Genomic DNA, 16,422 nt, shown 5'->3' on the forward strand with positions numbered 1-16,422 from the left:
CGACGTGGGCTTGCCATCAATTAACATTAGATTACCGCCGCGTACATCAGCTATTTAGGACTTATCTGTCTAAACACGCCATGCAGTGCTTAAAATTTTCAGGCAGAGCACGTTTGGAGTTAATTAAGCGTGCTCCGGGTGTGTCACAGCGCAGGCTACTGCGGCTACGGCTGTCTGCAAGAAAAAAAGAAAAAAAAACGCGAATAAAAGTCGATGTGGTCACGTGATTATTTTACGTATCCCATCATTCCTCTCGGCCAGGCAAAGCCCAAAGCGACCCAAAGCAGACTACACGCTCCCTGTTCTGTGCTACACGGAAGAAACAGACACTGCTTCTCGGCACTGGGCCCTTCGCCGGTGCTTCAAACAGTGCTCGCATGAAATTTCACGGAATGTTCTCGAGGGTTACTTTTTACCCCTCACTAGTTTACAATGTCTTCATGGAACGCGTGTCGGCGAGACGGTGGTACGACCGCATCGACGACACGGTTATCCTCGGGGCACTGCCTTTCCGAAGTATCACTCCAAAGGTTTGTGTCTGCGTCCAAACTTTCTTGAGCTATACAATTTTCTGGCTTACTGACAAGCACACAAACTTCAGCGCCATTGCATTGCGGCAAAAGCCTCGTGTTCAGATGCAAGCCCTCTAGCTACAGCAGTACCGAAGAGCTCGGAGAGCGGGCTAGCGCGCAATGCGTTCTTTTTTGTTTAAGTTCAACGTTCGAAACTATCCCTGGCTCCAGGGCCATAGTAGCTCGTTATTGCCACTCTACAGCAGCTTATTTTTCAATGCTGCTGACTGCAACTATTACCTTTGTTGCAGTTGCTGGAAGAAGAAAACGTTCGAGGGGTCGTGTCAATGAACGAGGACTTCGAGTTGCGGTATTGGGTCACCAGCAAGGAAGTAAGGACAACGTTTCAGCGCTGATCTCGTTGGGGAAACAACGTGCGCAAGCGTATTCCTTTCCCTGTGTCTAGCGTGTTCGCTTTCGTTTTCGCTTGGTTTAAAAATAGTCTGACACGTGCTGCATTTTCAGGGATTTGAGGCCCCAGTCAGTTTCTGCTGAATTTTAAAAAATGTCACTTGTAAACGGGGGAAGGGGTATTTTATTTTTATTTTTCAGTGTACTATTTATGAACGTCCTATTTTCCACTGAAAGTGAAAACTAATGTTGCGCAAGATTTGCATCTGTCACTGGAAAGCACAGACAGGGTCACAGTTTGCAGGACCACTTAAGCTCATAGCAAAAGGCACCGCTTTGAAGCCTGGGGGCACAATACCAGCGATGTGCTTTCTGAGGAAGGCTAAAAATGAAAATGCCCATGTGTCGAGCTTTTAATGCCCCGTAAACATCCGCAGGTAATCAAAATTAATTCGGAGTCCTCCATTATAACATGCCTATATAGCCCATGTGTAGCTCTGGCATGTAAGCCCTGCAGAAAGAAAGAAACCAGCTGAAAACAATGTTGGGTCCCAGCTGAATAAAAGATGGAAGAGAGAACAACCGTAATGAATACCGCAATGAGTGCTGCAAAGGCAATGCTCTGCAGCACGCTCCTTGTGTGTGTCCTTGCATTCTCACAGAAGGAGCGTGCTGCAGAGCATTGCCTCTGCAGCACTCATTGCGGTATTCATTACGGTTGTTCTCTCTTCCATCTTTTAAGTGCGATGCACTTCTTAAGCGACCCTGAACCTGCGTCCACCGGCGATGTCCGCATAGCATACCCACATGGGGGATTGGCCAGGAATCTCCTCGTCTTCCTTTGCAACGGGGGGAGATGGGGATTGGCCAGGAATCTCCTCGTCTTCCTTGGCAACGGGGGGAGATGGGCGCGCGCTGCCTGACCGTTGACATGGCACATACCCACGTGGGGGATTGGCCAGGAATTGGGCGTGAGAAGGGCTAATGCACCCGCTTAAAGGAGTACTGACACGAAATTTCAAAGCTGAGATCCGCTCTAGCAATCAATTGGCGATGTCCGCATTGCATACCCACGTGGGGGATTGGCCAGGAATCGGGCGTGAGAAGGGCTAATGCACCCGCTTAAAGGAGTACTGACACGAAATTTCAAAGCTGAGATCCGCTCTAGCAATCAAGTACAACGACACCACAAATAGGTGTCTGTGAATAAATGCATCTTTCTTTCTTTGTAGTTGTGTGTGTGTGTGTGATCTCTCTTTCGCGAACATTACCGAACCGCGCAAATTCAACTCGTGCATTCGCAGTTTCACATTCTTCCCCTCGGGGAAATGCGGGGAATTTAATTCAGCTGGGACCCAACATTGTTTTTGGACCCTCTTGTACCATCAACTGCAGCTTCACACCCTGGATGCACCCGATGCCATCAGGCGCGCTGATGCCACTTGTCAGTTCACTTTCATTCGGCTCACTGATTCGTTAAGCCTCCATTAAGTTATTTATGACAGCCACCGGCACAATGTCCATTTTCCCCTTGTTCCTTGGTGCTGTGGTCCTACGCACATAGTGCCGGCTTCTCCACCAAACTGCTGCCACATTACACGAGCCCTTATCGTGCCTTGTGCAAGACCTACATGATTTATGAGGTAGCTCCAGTAAAGCCGACATCAGCCGAACAGACATTCGATATTGTCCACATCGTCCAGCTCAAGCCGTACCGTCCAGTCTTCTTATCGACATAAAAGCTAAACCAACATCCTGTTGAGTGGGGAGGGGGCATATGTTGAAAGGCGGTCTTTATTGCCCTTACTCGGCAGGGCTGGTTTGGATGGCTATGAATAAGGAGGAACAGGTTTTTAGCTGTGCGTCGGTGTTTTTTGGACAAGTGATATCGTGTGCCACCTCCCACGGCACTCACTGCTGCCTTCCAAATACTGTAGATATGTTTGTTCCCGGGCCTCCTTCCTGTGTCAATATTTCCTTTTATTTTTTGTGTTCATCGTTTGGACAAAGTAGAATTAGCGATCGTGCAGAATCAAAACACCGAAGGCCCATTTGTGGGCAAATGCCAGTGCAATTGGCCCATTGCGCTACAGATACGTTTTTGGGATCAAATGGATGCTGCCAATTTAGTGTCCTCCAGGGCTTTACTAACATTCAAAGTGCAGCTGCAGGAAATGAGAAAACGTGTGTGCCTGTGGCTACGCAAAGGCAACAGATTTGGGCAGCGTTGGTCTCAACACCAGCTACCCTGCCTCCAGAGTGCATGGGGATGGCAGTTGGCACATGCTCACGTGGTCGAGAAAATTGTGTCCCTACCAGCACTTGTTGCTAGTTAGTGAGTGCATTCTGACATATCTGCACTTTATGTGCCTCATTAGTACACACGCTTATTGATGAGAAGTGTTTACTGAAATACCCCAGCATAGTCTTTCCAACTGTGGCATTGTAGTTTTCGTGCATAATTTTTCTAAACCTGTCAAAAGCTTTCCAGTCTAAATAATGCTTATTAGATGGAAGCTGACCAGCCAAAAGCTCACCCAATTTTTTGTGGACCTTTTACTCGCGAATTTAGACAAAGGCTAGCCTTGGACATACTTACGGCATAGCCACAACCACCTCTGCGAATGTATCTCTTTTGTTTCTCTTCTTAATCTTCTGATAAAAATTTGTTTCGTAATTTTAGGGAAGTGCAAAAAAAATCTGAATGAGACGTGGCAACATTTGTTTCTCAGTGTCCCTTGTCGCATTTGCTATTAACTAATACAGATACAGCATCATGGCAAAGCGATGACTTTTTGCTCTTTATTTTCAATTTTTGCTCTTTGTTTCAAAATATTCAATGAGAGAGAGAGAGAGAGATAGCCTTTATTACATTAGGAAGACGCTAGGTCAAGTGGGGGAAGCGGGAGTAGATGGTGGGATGTTCGTAGCTTGGGACATCTTGAAAATAGACAGTCCAATTTGAAGCTGGTTGGCCAAAAGCTGAAGTTTTGTTTCTGCAGGTATATTTTAGTGCATGGTATTTAGGCATGCGTTATTTGCAATAGCATATGTAACTTCCAGATTATACCAAAACATGATAAATAAGCATTTTAATTGCTGGTTTCAAAGCCAGTGTTTGCATAAGGAAACTGGAGGCAACTCCCAAAGCTACCTCACTTCTAAAATATTTTGAATCTAGCTTCTTGCGAGAGCTATGCATCCCCAGGTTGTTCGTCCAACACGTGAGTGTTCCGCAGCGTAGCGCCTACTTAATGTCAGGTGTGAAATATGATGTGGAACACCAATGCATTTGAGGCCCAATTTTGTTGACTCATCCCTCGAACCGCAAAGCAGATTTGAAATCCCAAGCTCCTTTGAACTTACCATTACTAAGCTTACAGTTTGGTCATACTCACGCCTTCTGGCTTGCCTCCATAGTACTATCTGCCCCCAATTTCCTTCCACCCGAGAGGTCAGTCAGGCTAGCTCCACCTGTGGCAAAGTGTGGAAGTCCCAAAGATGGGGAGACAAATTTTGTGCACGTAATGACGCAGTAGCGCCTCCTCCTCTTCTTCTGCCGCCTGGCGTGCAGGAGTGGGAGAAGAGCGGGGTCAAGTTCCTGCAGCTGAGCACGACGGACATCTTTGAGACCCCCTGCCAGGAGAAGCTCCAACGGGGGGTGCAGTTCATCCAGGGCTTTGAAGGCACGGGGCAGTCGGTCTACGTGCACTGCAAGGCGGGCAGGACACGTAGCGCCACCCTCGTCGGCTGCTACCTCATGCAGGTGGGTGGGCCTTGAACCACGGGTTTCACTCTACGGCCTGCCTCATAAACCACTCTGACGAAACTGTGCGCAAAGAAATAGCCCACTTTATGTTGTTGTTAGCCTGTTTGATGGGCCCTCGAAAAACGACACTGTGAGACTGAAAGGGGCCAAAAATACGAAATACAACTTTGGTCGATTTGAAAATACCAGCCTCTGGCAACTCACTCAGCTCCATTCCAGTTACGAAAGACATTTCCAAGTGAAAAAACACATGAAATATTGTAAAACTAAACTTTTGCACTTGACGTATTATGGCAGTGGTGATGTAATATGGGTACTTGAAACATAATTATCAGTGTGTTAAAACTGCGCGTTAGCATTCAAGTGATACCGTATTTTCGCGTGTATAACCCGCACCCCCACTTTCCGTCAATTAATAAAAAAAAAATATATCCCCGTGTATTGCCCGCATGTTTTATACATAAAAGGATGGACCAACGCTACTACTCAATCAACATTACACATTTGTTTATGCAAAAGAACTTGCCTAGCTGACTACGTAACTAGATGACTTGCCGCACACTATATTTTTTCAGGTTGAGCTGTGTGTGCAAAATAAGCGCTGTGAATGGGATAACAATGGCTTAGTCACTGTTACTGCTGTAGGGGCATCACGGCCCAACGCGCATTGCGGTGAAGCTGCACCAAAGGAAATACCTCGCATATAATCCGCACCTCTACTTCACCCCTGAAATTTTGACATTTTTGGTGCGGGTTACACGTGCAAAAATACGGTACGTTCTAATGGAACTAGAGGCCCCATTACATTTGCCCAGTCATGTTTTTTGATGGTGGCTTATGTCGGTGGCCGCCAATCACACAAGTTTCTGTGGCATCATAGAGAAATCGCCAGAATGTGGCTGGGAAGTTGCGGGAAAGTGGCTGGGATGTTGCCAGTGCTTCATATGTTACCCTTGCTGTCTAGATTATTTGTTTGAAGGTTGAGATAAATTTGGTATCATTGCTGTCGGGACAAAGTAGTTTTTTCTATGAACTAAATTTATATTTTGTCTTCATGGCCCCTTGAAGGACCAGAGTGGGCGCTCACTGCATGCATTGCGCAGCTCACCAGAAAAACCTTGAAAACAGCGTTTTGAAATAGTGCACAAATGACCATAGGAAAATGCCAGTGTAATTTGAGCCAGCTACTCCTGATTTGTCATGTCTGGGAGCATATTTCTGGCAGAACTACAGGAAAGCTGATATGTATACATATATATCGTTAGTAAATTTCTAACGTTAAGGCAAAGAGAGCTCCATCATTCCTGGAGTCTTGGCATTGTCTATTCAGCAATTAGTTGTTTTTCCGTTATACGCCTCGAGATTCGCGATCGCTGCGCCGCCTGCCGCCGCTGCTCCGCGGCGTTGACGGGATTTGCGATGCGTGGCTGGTAGGGGCTCGTGCAGTGTTTTGGTTCTGTTTCGCTTCTTTTCGCCTTTCCGCGCCCTAAAAAAAACTTGTTATGGTGACGTCTATAGGCAGAGAGTACGTTTAGGTCACTTGAAAAGCAGCTGCGTCTTCGTAGAGTACGCGAGCGCCTGCAAGAGCTACCCGGGGACGCGGTTCTGCGCGCTTCGTCGCCGCTCTTCCGGGCGTCGGCGACGGCAGCAGCATATCACCCATGTCACCTCCAAAACATCAGGCACAAATGAATTCTACTGTAGCCTCGTTTAGACCTGATACTGGCACAATGAGTGGTTGGCTTCATTTTGCAGCGTGGAGAACGAACGCGGCTTCGTTTTGAATATATACGTCGCAGATAAATGTGTTTCGGGGATGTGATTACCCAATCCCGGACAATAACTAATGCCTGTTATAAGAATATAAACCATGCGAAAATGTTAAGTAAATTCCAAGCCTGTGCGTCGTTAAATATGTGCCCACACACACCATATAGCAAGAACCAAGGCAAGTTACTGAAACCACGGGAAGAAAATGCTGTGCAAGTGCTGAATTAAGAAACAGAAATGTAAAAAACAAAACAGTGCAGCTTCTGACAAGCTAAAGAGGTTCGTCGAAACCTAAGCCAGGTAGGGTTCACTAGACCAACTATACGCGAAATGCACTGCTTTTTCGCGAGAAATCGGTGGGGGGGAGGGGGGGGGGGGGACGCTGTGTACAAATGCGAAGCGGAATCAAGCAATGAACGATTTAGTAATCCAACGCACAAATCTCGCGTTCACTTTCCTTTTGTTTTTCTACTTCAACGAAGAGCTGATCGTACCGCGGACGCATTTTTGGAAGTATACAGGGTAGGCTGTTCAATAATTAAGCGGTGAAAGGTGTCGCTGGAAGAGTGTGGTATGGGATAAGGCCCTCTGATTTCAGTTTCTACTTTATTCTGCAGGCTCCCTGTGCCATATGACGATATTTCGAAGAAGCATTTAGTCGCGGACGCGGATTACAATCTAAGCCCGTCTCCGCGCTGCTCGCAGAGGATGAATGTTTGCGGGCGCTCACCTCACGACAAGACGACTCTGTCGTGTGCTGATCCCCGAGTATAATTATGCATTGTCCATCGTACTTTTGTTGAATATTCCCTAAATTAACACAGACTGGCTTGTAAATGGTGGTGAGCAATATCTGAGGTATAATACTGGCAAACGTAACTGGCGTGCTGTCAGGTATGAGTGCCGGGCGCTGATTATGTAAGCGCACAAAACCGATTTAAATCGTAGTGTACCGCCGTAGCATGAACATCTGATGAACCGGTGGTTACGGAGACACGGCTAGTAAATTCAGGTCGGTGTAACTACAATCGGCTCCATCATACGCCGGTTCCGTGACGCTGGCCTGTGGCACACACCTGGCGCTTATACAGACCGAATATACCGCACTAAGATCGCGTCAGGAACATTTAAACTCTCGTAAACACACCCCATTTGCGAACAGAGTGACTGCTCCACATAAACATGGATTTCAAACGCCCGCAAACAGTAAATCTCAGTCGTGAACGTGCCGCAAAAACAGCGGCGGCACTGGGTAGCGGGGCGCGGACTCCCGCGGCTGCTTTCGAAACGGGCCGCTAGGTGGATTTCAGTGGCGCCCCTACAGGCCGCGCTCGAGGCGTATAGGCTGGGATGACCAGCTGCTGTGAGAAGATAAGGAAGGGTGGTGGAGATTGAAAGTCGTTCAGCTCTTAACCAGTTTTAATGGTCTAAGCCAGCCAGCTTGAGTGGCCTAAGAGAGTTCAAATGTGAGCTTTCCTGAATTTCTTTGCGAAAGATGCCTGTAGTAGGTCAGTCCTGACCTTGTTGTCACTTGGAAGGACAAGGAAAAAGTTGCAGTGGCCTCTTACTTCTTTATTTAGGACCTCGAGGAAATGCGCACACGCTACGCTGTGGTGTCCATGTTTATGCATATCGACTCCCGTCATGTTGATTTGTCTTGTCCTGCTCCCTGTCATTTGTTATGCTTGACAATTGGCGTTCTTGTCAATTTCCTCGTATGAATCCTACGTGGCGTGCAGCTGTACATAGGCGTGCGCACAGGGGGGGCAGGGGGGGCGGCCGCCCCCTCTAATCATCGGAAGGGGGGCGCCAAATTGGCCCATATTTTGCCAATGTAACACATTAAAGTAAAAATTTCTGCTCAGAAATATTTTGTATGTGTTGCAATTCCATCGCATTGAAATAAAATGTTTATGACCATCCCTCTTTGCACTGCGTTCGGACCGCTAGGCCTTCAGTGGGAAGAGGTCTGGAGTTACTGTAAAGGGGGGGGGCGGGGGGGGGGGGGCGCAGCGGTAAGACTTTGCTCCCCCTAATCGAGAACTCTGCGCACGCCTATGCAGCTGTACACTGTACTTTGTAAGCAATGTGAATATCATTGCCTAGCACAGCATTATGTGCAAATGCGGCCAGTAAAACTTGGGTTAGTTCTCACATTTTGCAAAACCACAATTGCAAAATGATACAAGGTTTCAATTTCAAGGAGGACTTTGTAGATATATTGCACCCGATTTCCCCTCTGTGCTTCAGCATTTTCCTATTTATTATCAGCCATAAAAAAATGCTGAACAAGGATGTGTTTCTGCTTTGATAACTTCTAGAATCATTGGAAGGAACTTGTCAAGTAAAGTGGTCTGTAGCGAGTTAGAAAAATTCAGCATTCCAGTGGTATGAACGAATGAAAGAAAATGTTATTGATAAAACTTTCCCAGCCTAGCACACCATCGTTGATACCGTGGACATGCGCGTGCACGGCCACTGGCTTTGCCTGTTATGAAATGATATCTCCGGATAATTATTTCTTTGTTGCAAGCAATGCACAAAGTTTACACGTCTTTGCTGTCTGCTCTTACTGCAATGATAAGTCGTGCAATTTCCTTGAAAAAAAAAAAAAAAAAAACAAATGAAGAAAATGGCCAGAAGGTTCTGTGGAGTACGCTTACTACATATAATGAAGTTCTTCTAACAGTTTTGAACTTGTTTTCTTCATTTCTGTCCTTTTGTTCTACTGTATTTTTTCTTTTTCTTTTTTCGGAGTTTGATCTTTCCTTAGTTTCCAGGGTGAAATATTGCATACGCTGCTGGATGGTAGAGTAAATAACACCCTACAGGCATTTTCAAAGTCACATCAAAGGAGAAACATTCAGGCAGTGTCTAGTTAATCTGCATAGCACTTATACTTATTTGTCCATTTCAAGGGCCAGGCTCAGCAAGGTGGACCAGTTCCTTTATTTTTGTACACAAAACACCAGGTTAAGAAATCAACCTGTTGTTGTCTGTCGTTCTCTGTTGCTGTTACTTACGTTACTGTTCTTGATCTTTGGGAAGCCGTACAAGCATTTAAACATTTTATCACTGCAGTTCAATCTTAGATGTTTCCTGATGGAGAGTAGCCTCTAATGTTTTTATTTGTTTAGACACAGCCTTGATACGTGCTGGATAATGCCGAGAATTCTAATGTTAGACCAAACGTGGACAAACTGTAAAGGCCTTGCTTTCCCTTTTTTTTTATTTCTTGAGCTCCACATATTTCAAATTATAGCAAAACTGAAGTTTGGGGGCATTTTATGGGTTCTGATAGTGGTGGATTTGTCGAAGTGGGAAATAGTGGTGACCAGTGTCACTAGATGAGGTATCAGAGTGCCGCCACTCAGACACGCAAGTCGGCAATGGCGACCATTTTGTCGTTCATCATTGTTGCGAGATTGCCACATCTACTGCCTCGCCGCTAACTTGGACTGGGCAGTTTGTTAGCAACACTGCCGAAGATGCAGTAAAACGGCATCTTCAGACATACTTCGGCTGCTGGAATGCTGCTACATGCATTATTTTTGTTTTTGGTTCATGTCAGGAACGACGTCACTCGCGCGCGACCGCAGAGCTGGGAGGACAAGCTAAGACTGCCAGAGTTGACCAACTAAAACGCATTAACAACAAAGTGGCGGCACCCATGAACCGTTGCAGCATAAAAAAATGTCACGTGATGCCAACTGACCAATGGTCATGGCAGCAGCATGAAAGAATGAGAGAAAAGGTGCCGATACTCTGTAGCCTTATCTAGTGATGCTAGCGGTGACCACTTGTTCATGTCAGCTTCTGCTTGTGCCTGTGCTTGGAACAGCCCTATGCTTCCTAGCTTGTCTGTGGAGATTTTGGTGCACGATAAACGTTCTTGGGTAGTTTTAATTACATTTGTAGCCCTCTACTTCGCTGCACCTCATAGCCCAGGCATTGCTTCAGCATGCTAAATTCCCCAGTTTGAACTGTCTTTTATGATCATAATTGTTCATGAAATGCGTAGATTTAAATTACTGTGGCGTACAATTCCTGCATGCAATAAATACTGTGTTCCAGGAACAAACTGGACAAATAGCTCTGCTTAGGTTAGTGCTGACCATTCGCTGGTGGAAGCAAAACTCCTTGTAGCAATTTCATCATCATCCTCGATGCCAGCCACATCTTCCACATCAAATCTTGTACGATGGCCGTACTGATTCAGCTATGAATGACGGGCTGATGTCCTGTGATATAAATGAGTATTTGTTGAGTTACAATGTCTGTTGCAGAATTATGAAAAGGTCAAACCAAGGTGTGAGCTTTCTTCTGTGGTATCACTTGAGGGCCTTCTCAGAAAGAGCTCGTGTGCCACAAGTAGACATCTCTGCTCAGTGACCCTGAGTCTTCTCTTCTGCACGGTGCTTTAATTTCAGCGGTACCAGTGGACACCACAGAAGACAGTGGAGCTTCTGCGCCAAAAGCGGCCCCACATATTGCTCCACTACGCACAGTGGGAGGCACTGCACACATACTTCAACAGAAACGTGGCCGGCACCTTGGAGTCTGGCAACTCGCCTCCTGTCATGAATGGCAGCCCCGGATAACTGCGTTCCACACGCCACGGGGACCCTTGTTGCATCTTCTTTACCGTTTGTCAACGTTTCTTACTCTTGTGCCTCTAGAAAACTAGTAGGGCTATGAAATGGATGGACTAGCCGAACCCTTAGGTGGTGGCGGTGGTGCAGTTTGGCAGCCCTGCCTCGGTATTTATTTCAGCGCCCAACCAGGATGATGCAGCCTAGGCATTTAGAGTGGTAGATGACGTTCCTATACCCCAGTCTATATGCCCCCCTCTACCACCCTGTGAGGCCAGCGATGTGCCACAATTGAGGTTGGAGTACAGCTGGAGGCTTGAAGTGGCGTTCCCTCGAGGTCCCTTCTTGAAGCTGAAACTGAGCAGCGGTAAGCGGTGTGCTTCTCCAAATCGCAGCCCTGGCCAGTGCTCTGAACAGGAGGAAGGTATCTTACGCAGAATTGTGGCCCACCTTATCTTTCAAGGGTGTGACATAGTTCAGGAGCATTGCATTCTCTGCTAGTGCAATATTTTAGTTTCTGTTCCCAAGCACAGAGAATTGCGTGTCCAAGCGATCCTATGCTAATACTACAAGATATTCAGGCGTGGCCGAAGCAACCATCCGTGCTGGCAGTTGATTGAACACGGGAACAGTTTGCCGGGAGGTCGTTCAGTTGCTTGGTGGCTTTCCTGTTCCTAGCTTGCCAGTGCCATTTTAACTGAAGAGACTATGCTGCTCGAGGTTCGTCGAAGACATTTCAGCCAGAAGCAATGCCACAAACTTGGAAAAAAATTGAGTAAGCTACGTCTAGCTCCTGTGCAATGATGCAGTCCACCTAGCGACTACTACAGCTGCAGAGTACTCAAAACCATCTCGTGGCTTTGAAGAGCTGTACGAGTTTGCCTCTGTGAATGGAGCAGAAGCATCAAGCTTTTAAGCTTTGCTTGCTAACAATTGTGCAAGGAGAATTGTTTGAAGGGCTGCTTGAAACAAATCAGAAAAAAACCTCATAGTACGATTCTGCTTAGTGTTGCCTCATGTGCAAGACAACTCGGGTGTTCACCGTGACTTCAAGTTACTGATTGCAGTCCAGAAAAGTGGTATTCTTTATCGAGTGTACAGTGGCACCCATCGTGTAGAATTCAGCCTAGCTGGTGCGAAGTTCGACCGCAGTTGGATTTGATGCTATCATGTCGTCTGGGCAGTCTTTTGTCTCGGTAGTTGGCAGAGTTGTACTGTGACCGTAGCGGTGCCGTAGCATTTTATCTACCGGTGCTTTCATACTTTCCACAATCTCCCTCCACAGGTATACTCAGAATTCTAAGGTGACAGCGGACATTTTCCTTCTCCGTCAGTTTGGGCCGTTGTTTTCATTAGAGACTTCCAGATAGTCCCTTGTGCAAGAACCTATTCAAAGTAAAGAATTGCACTGATGTGTGGCAACGTTGTCGAGGAAGTGGTGCCCGGGTACTCGCTGCCATTGTATGAACAATGCGGGTCAGTGTCGTGCACAAGACATCCAGAATGAGTTGCTCCTCACTAGAAGACTTGTTCTTTCAGAACTTCAGGTGGAACAATTTTGACCACATTTTTCGAGTGGAAACCTGGCTGTAGTAAATGCTTGAAACTGTGGCTGCTTTTGTTTGTGGCTGTAGGTGCATGCGACACGCTGACTTTTCTATGGACTGTGGTATGGTTACATGGTTGCTGAATTTTTGACCTTATAGTACCTATGTACAACTAAAGGCTAGTAACTAACACGGGAATGTAGATACAGGCCCCATGTTATGTTAGCTATCAGGTGTTACGTTTACCCCAATTTATTTCTTTAGCTTGCCGAGACTTCGTAAACCTTGCCATGCAGTGTTCTCACGCCATATGTTATCGTGAACCCCTAATAAGTAACCAATAATGTGGATACAGCAGTAGTAGCGTTACATCCTTGGGCATACGTCCTGGCTTAGTACTAGAACATTTCCTTGTAATGAGATCCTTTTGCATGGCGTTTAGCGCTGTGAACATGCAAAATGCGCTTGAGAACTCTACTTACCTGCGAGCACGTAGTGTATCGGGTGCGAATAGCAGGCATTCTTATCATTGTACGTACTCTGGTGTAGTGCCTGCAAAACTTCTATGCAGATGAATGCATTTTCTGTTCTCGGAATTATTTTGTATCACTCCACATGGTCGGTTGCGGGTTGTGGTTCATGCATTGCTATCCAAAATGAATTTTAAGGCAAATAAATTGTGATTTTTTTAAGGCACATTTTCAAACCTCAAAGAAAGAGCTCTCTGGCTGATTGATTTCAGCTGTGGTGGCTGTATTTACCAATGTGTACAAAATTGCCTATATGTACTTTGTTATGTGCTCTTTTGCGAGCTTTAAGTGGCTTACATTGAAGCAGCCATGAAGACAAAATGCAAGTTCAGTTTGTTCAAAAGATTGCCCTGTTAAAATAACACTGACACCACTTTTAATGGCAACTTCGCTCAAATAAGCTACATAATTAGAAAAATAACAAATTACCATGCGAACCACTAGCTCATTTCCCACACTAGAACCTATAATGTTTATGGGCAGCTGTGTGATTGGCTGAGGCTGGCCAAAGCAAACACAAGTTAGGCAGGGCTTATAAGCTTGCAGAACGAGCTATTTGCACTTAAATTTAATGCATAATCTTTTTATAGCAACAAGAATGGCGAGGTAAACAATGAAAGTTGTGAACGAACACATAAACGTCGAACAAGTTAGCGCAGAACTTTGCAGGCCGACACTGCCAATACAGGCATAGGACGTGTTGGGCTTGTCTGACATAACACTGGCCAGCTAACATAAGCGACACGGCCACTTAGTGACCATGTTTGTCGAATCATAGCTTATGTTTGAGGAAACGATTGCTATCAACTGTAATAAAAATGCATCAGGTATAGAAGTGCGGTCAGAAGCAAAGTGTGAATAGTGGTATTTCAGCAGTATTGCAGTGCCATCTATGAAAGCGGGAGGTAAACATAACCGAATGGCCGTCTGTGATATGGTACCAGGCCTGGTCAGCATACTAGCTTTAATTCTAAGGCCCTTCCTAGATGTGTCATTGCCGACGTCATGCAAACGCACGATTTAGCGGGATTATTGAAATTTTGGCTGAAAATGTTTAATTTCTCAGTGAATAGAGTGTTTGCTGCTGGACAAGTGCTGAGGGCAATATAAAACACCAATAAAATACACATCTTTAAAAAAAAAAACACTTGTATTTTGTCTCCAAAGCTCCTTTAATGCTGATCACCTAGCTATGGTGTGGGTCATAAGCCAAGTTAAGCTTGAGCATGTTCAACCTTATTGTGTACTTTGCCAGTGGTGCAGGCTCGACTGATATTAAGTGGGCAGTTGATCTTTTACACAATTCAGAAAATTAGGAGCCTTGCTGCACACGTTCAGAGAGCCACTTAACCATAAAAGAATCACTTAGTTCGCATTAATAATCCAAGAGCCGTCTGCTATATTTGTTGTCCTGCAAAAGGTTTTGTTTAGCAGTGAAAACACGAATTAAACCTGCACTGTAAGTTATGGAAATTCAACTTTAAATCGGAGGGTGCGAATCACAAGTGCACTGGCCGTAAGCTGCCATTGTGGTGCTTATTGCCATGTTTTCCATTTCTGCGTTTAAGCGTGTGTGTGTGTGTGTGTGTGTGTATATATATATATATATATATATATATATATATATATATATATATATATATATATATATATATATAGCGAAGAATAAGATAATAAGATCCGGGATTTGGTTTCAAAAATACATGAGAGAGTAGACACACGTATGAAAACGATGATTGAACTAACGTTTCGACCGGGTCCGGTCTTCGTCAGAGTGACCGGACCCCTGTCAAAACGTTAGCTCAATCAACGTTTTCATACGTGTGTCTACTCTCTCGTGTGTGTGTGTGTGTGTGTGTGTATATATATATATATGTATATATATATATATATATATATATATATATATATATATATATATATATATATATATATATATATATATACCAATTTATTGGAGACTTGAAACAGGTATGACGCTTTGTGATGTGAAGATCTTAATCCTGGTGGATGTGGCAAAAGCAGTTTTCCTGCTTAGTCAGAATCTAGCAGCTGCACCATTCAGGCCAAATGTCTTTTTTTTTTCTTTGCAAGGTTTTCACAGAGTAGTGTTGCGTCAGTCAATTTGTATGCGGCAGTAGGTTTGTGTCGAGAGGGTAGCAATGCGTAGTTGTCAGAGCACTACATTAACCAGTCTTGAAGCGCATCCCCAGCCTGCACAGACATACCCTGGCATTCAGCATTGTGAACATGCTTTGCGAGCGATTCTCTCAGTGCTCGTCACAGTAGTTTGGGATTCTGTTTGCAACAGTACGTATGAACACTGCGACGAATATAAGCCACACCACACTTAACACTGTATGCAAATCATAGTCTTCCACCAGAATATTTTGCACCGCTGTTGTGTGTGCGTGTGTGTAGCCAGAGGGCAGGAGGAATGTTTGTGTGTTACATTGCAGCAATCCCCAAGGGTGTAACGGGAAATATCGTGTTTGGCCCACTTGTTCAGGGATGGAATGTTGGGCCAGCTTGGGGAAATGGACAAGTGTTCTTGGAAGTGATGCTGCCCTAAATAGCTCTCGTTTCAAAAGCTGAATTGATTGCTGTTCGCCGGCATCAGCTGCGAGTGCCACAATCTTTACAACTTGTTAGGTACGAAGCAGCAGGTGTACTTGAGGGGAGTTGGCCATAGGTCGTCCCTTGTACCGAAGGTATAAGCATTGGCTAAAGGTGGTGCATGTCCTCTCAGGAACTTGGCCAAAAAGCTGAGAATACTAGTGTAATGGACAAACAACCGACGGACTTGCGATACATATCACCCAGCACTACATGTGAAAGCTTAGTCTTGGAAGTTGTAAATTAAGTAATTCTGCCAGTGCTCAAATTTGCAGCCCTGTAAGTGGTTGGCCCTCAGTTTTTTTCAGCATGTCTTCAGCTTCTTGAGCATTTTGCCCAAAAGTTGCAGACTTGGGCAAAGGTGGTTTTACAAGGTGAAGTGACATCACCTCGTTTATTTCTGTAACTGTAAACTGGCCTTCTGGTGTGTGGTTTAACACTTGATCACAGAGACCCTTCCAGTGCTGGTAGAGTGCAAACTTGGCCATGCCTATCTAATCTTCTGCAGTGCTCTTCTTGTGTCCTTGACAAAGACAGAACAAACTTTTCTTGACATATCCCGCAATTTTTTTTCATCGAGTTCGTTTTTTTTTTCCCCTGCTTTAAGAAGTGGTGAATATTTATAGCACAACAAGTAAGCTGTGCTGAGAGCCTGCTGAATCACAGACACGTGAA

General features: G+C 45.3%; 1 protein-coding gene across 1 annotated transcript; it reads left to right on the forward strand.

Moving 5' to 3' along the window:
* Positions 1-309: 309 nt before the first annotated feature.
* Ptpmt1 (protein tyrosine phosphatase, mitochondrial 1) lies at positions 310-11,214 on the forward strand. The gene is made up of 4 exons (XM_077707277.1): positions 310-530; positions 824-904; positions 4,498-4,689; positions 10,893-11,214. Exons 1-4 carry the CDS (start codon positions 378-380, stop codon positions 11,061-11,063), a joined length of 597 nt encoding a protein of 198 aa, XP_077563403.1. The 5' UTR covers positions 310-377; the 3' UTR covers positions 11,064-11,214.
* Positions 11,215-16,422: the final 5,208 nt, after the last annotated feature.

The sequence above is a fragment of the Haemaphysalis longicornis genome, unplaced genomic scaffold (genome assembly GCF_048455015.1).
Source record: "Haemaphysalis longicornis isolate Haplotype H1 unplaced genomic scaffold, Haemaphysalis longicornis Haplotype H1 scaffold_4, whole genome shotgun sequence".
Classification (NCBI taxonomy): domain Eukaryota; kingdom Metazoa; phylum Arthropoda; class Arachnida; order Ixodida; family Ixodidae; genus Haemaphysalis; species Haemaphysalis longicornis.

Bases quoted from the DNA above. Each gene is read 5' to 3' on its own strand.
- Ptpmt1 (XM_077707277.1), top strand. From the start codon at position 378: ATGAAATTTCACGGAATGTTCTCGAGGGTTACTTTTTACCCCTCACTA. The intron at 531-823 runs GTTTGTGTCTGC...CCTTTGTTGCAG, and splicing joins TCCGAAGTATCACTCCAAAG to TTGCTGGAAGAAGAAAACGT. The intron at 4,690-10,892 runs GTGGGTGGGCCT...CTTTAATTTCAG, and splicing joins TCGGCTGCTACCTCATGCAG to CGGTACCAGTGGACACCACA.